The sequence below is a fragment of the Epinephelus moara genome, chromosome 8, assembly GCF_006386435.1.
Source record: "Epinephelus moara isolate mb chromosome 8, YSFRI_EMoa_1.0, whole genome shotgun sequence".
Lineage (NCBI taxonomy): Eukaryota > Metazoa > Chordata > Actinopteri > Perciformes > Serranidae > Epinephelus > Epinephelus moara.
In genome coordinates, this window is record NC_065513.1 from 28,141,388 (window position 1) to 28,144,473 (window position 3,086).

General features: G+C 37.6%; 1 protein-coding gene across 1 annotated transcript; it reads left to right on the forward strand.

Annotated features, from left to right (window-relative positions):
* Positions 1–673: 673 nt before the first annotated feature.
* LOC126394245 (uncharacterized protein DDB_G0271670-like) lies at positions 674–2,611 on the forward strand (the record flags this gene model as incomplete). The annotated part of the gene is given in 3 exon segments (XM_050050953.1): positions 674–2,156; positions 2,159–2,438; positions 2,440–2,611. Coding segments are annotated over 3 exon segments (1,935 nt in total), but the record flags the coding sequence as incomplete, so codon positions are not given.
* Between the last annotated feature and the right edge of the window lie 475 nt (positions 2,612–3,086).

The following is a 3,086-nucleotide window of genomic DNA, read 5'->3' on the forward strand; positions in this document are numbered from 1 at the left end:
CACACTGTGGTCCACCACCACTGTGCAACACTAGCTGCGTTAATCACTCATCTCCGCTGATCTCTCCTCAACAAAGCATGTCTCGTACAACGCCTTGCCACCACTAGAAAATACACAAAATATGTGGAGAAGAAGAGAGCTCTCTCCTACCCCAGGGTTTTCACTATCTGATAATTACTGGTCTAGGACTGGGAAAATCTGTAGAAGTCCGACATTTATATCTCTGAAAATATATAGGCCTTACACAGTTTCCTAACAGCAAGCGAGTGGCGCTCTCTGTCCTCACCGAATCCACTAAATATGCACATCTGTTTAGTCATGTAAACAAACCACATAGGCCTAAATATCAGCTGTGAGCTCAAGATTGCAGCCTATTGGAGGTGTAACCACATAAAAGATGAGTGTGCTATCTTCCTTTGTTTGTACTTTTTAAACAGAAAACACACATTTTATATTCGCCATTTGTAGACAAGGATCATGGGCAGCAGTAGCTCAGCTCATAGGGACTTGACTTGGAAACTGGAGGTTTGCTGGCTCAAGTCCCTGTCTGGACCAAGTATTGAGTGTTGACCAGTAGATGCAAGTTTGCCTCCTGGGCAATTCTCCTACTTCTACTACTTCTACTACTTTGACTTCTTCGACTTCTACTACTTCTACTTCTTCAACTACTTCTGCTTCTTCTACTACTTCTACTTCTACTTCTTCAGCTACTTCTACTTCTTCTACTACTTCAACTACTTCTGCTTCTTCTACTATTTCTACTTCTTCTACTACTTCTACTTCTTCTACTACTTCTACTTCTACTTCTACTACTTCTGCTTCTTCTACCACTTCTACTTCTTCTACTACTTCTACTTCTACTACTTCTGCTTCTTCTACTACTTCTACTTCTACTTCTACTTCTTCTACTACTTCTACTTCTACTTCTACTTCTACTTCTTCAGCTACTTCTACAGCTACTTCTACTTCTTCAACTACTTCTACTTCTTCAACTACTTCTACTTCTACTTCTTCTACTACTTCTCCTTCTTCTACTACTTCTACTTCTACTACTTCTACTTCTTCTACTACTTCTACTTCTACAGCTACTTCTACTTCTACTTCTTCTACTACTTCTACTTCTTCAACTACTTCTACTTCTACTTCTTCTACTACTTCTACTTCTTCAACTACTTCTACTTCTACTTCTTCTACTACTTCTACTTCTTCAACTACTTCTACTTCTACTTCTTCTACTACTTCTACTTCTTCAACTACTTCTACTTCTACTTCTTCTACTACTTCTACTTCTTCAACTACTTCTACTTCTACTTCTTCTACTACTTCTACTTCTTCAACTACTTCTACTTCTACTTCTTCTACTACTTCTACTTCTTCAACTACTTCTACTTCTACTTCTTCTACTACTTCTACTTCTTCAACTACTTCTACTTCTACTTCTTCTACTACTTCTACTTCTTCAACTACTTCTACTTCTACTTCTTCTACTACTTCTACTTCTTCAACTACTTCTACTTCTACTTCTTCTACTACTTCTACTTCTTCAACTACTTCTACTTCTACTTCTTCTACTACTTCTACTTCTTCAACTACTTCTACTTCTACTTCTTCTACTACTTCTACTTCTTCAACTACTTCTACTTCTACTTCTTCTACTACTTCTACTTCTTCAACTACTTCTACTTCTACTTCTTCTACTACTTCTACTTCTTCAACTACTTCTACTTCTACTACTTCTACTACTTCTACTTCTTCTACTACTTCTACTTCTACTTCTACTTCTACTTCTACTTCTTCTACTACTTCTACTTCTTCAACTACTTCTACTTCTACTTCTTCTACTACTTCTACTTCTTCAACTACTTCTACTTCTTCTACTACTTCTACTACTTCTACTTCTACTACTTCTACGTCTTCTTCGACTTCTTCTACTACTTGTACTACTTCTACTTCTACTACTTCTACGTCTTCTTCGACTTCTTCTACTACTTGTACTACTTCGACTTCTTCTTCGACTTCTACTTCTTCTGCTACTTCTACTTCTACTACTTCTACGTCTTCTTCGACTTCTTCTTTTACTACTTCGACTTCTTCGACTTCTACTTCTTCTACTACTTCTACTTTTACTACTTTTACATCTTCTTCGACTTCTTCTACTATACTTCTACTTCTACATCTTCTTCTACTTCTACTACTTCTACTTCTTCTACTACTTCTACTTCTTCTTTGATTTCTTCTTCTACTTCTACTTCTATTTCTATTTCTTCTACTTCTTCTACAACTTCTACTACTACTACCTCTGCTTCATCATCTACTCATACTACTACTGCTCCTTCTTCGACTTCTACTTCTTCTACTACTTCTACGTCTTCTTCTTCTTCTTCTACTACTACTTCTGCGTCTTCTTCTTCTACTTCTACTTCTACTTCTACTACCATTTACTACTTCCTCATCTACTTCTACTTCTATTTCTTCTACTTCTTCCTCTTCATCTACTTCTTCTTCTACTACTACTTGTACCACTACTTCTTCTTTTTCTTCTTCTTCTTCTTCTTCTTCTTCTTCTTCTTCAAATATATTTGATCACTATCCAATCAGGCAGGTCCACTGAAGTGTCAAGTGTTTATGTTGACACAGTTAGGTTCCAATCTGGGTCATTTGATCACAGAAGTTGCATTGAAAAGACAAGAGTAACCACAGTCAAAGCGACAACTTCAATTCATCTTCTTTCTTTTTTTCTACATGTCTTTTTCTAGACCAGGAAATGAGCACCAGCTACCAGTCAAGTGCTGTTAAAATATGCAGGTGGCTGCTAGATTTGCTTCACTCACCAGCCCAAAGAACAATGATAATCTGTTGAGTGGCTGGTAGATATTCGAATCCACCAGCCACAGTGGCAGGTGGACAAAAGAAGTTGATTCCAACCCTGTCTACAAACTCACAAACCTGAACTTCTCTGAACATCTTTACATAACAGAAAGGTCATATAGATTTAGGGTGATTTCTCAGCATCATTTCACCATCAGAATCCACCCTGTTTTAATCCCATCGCAGTGATTCAAACCCTTCATCCCCTCATCCCCCCC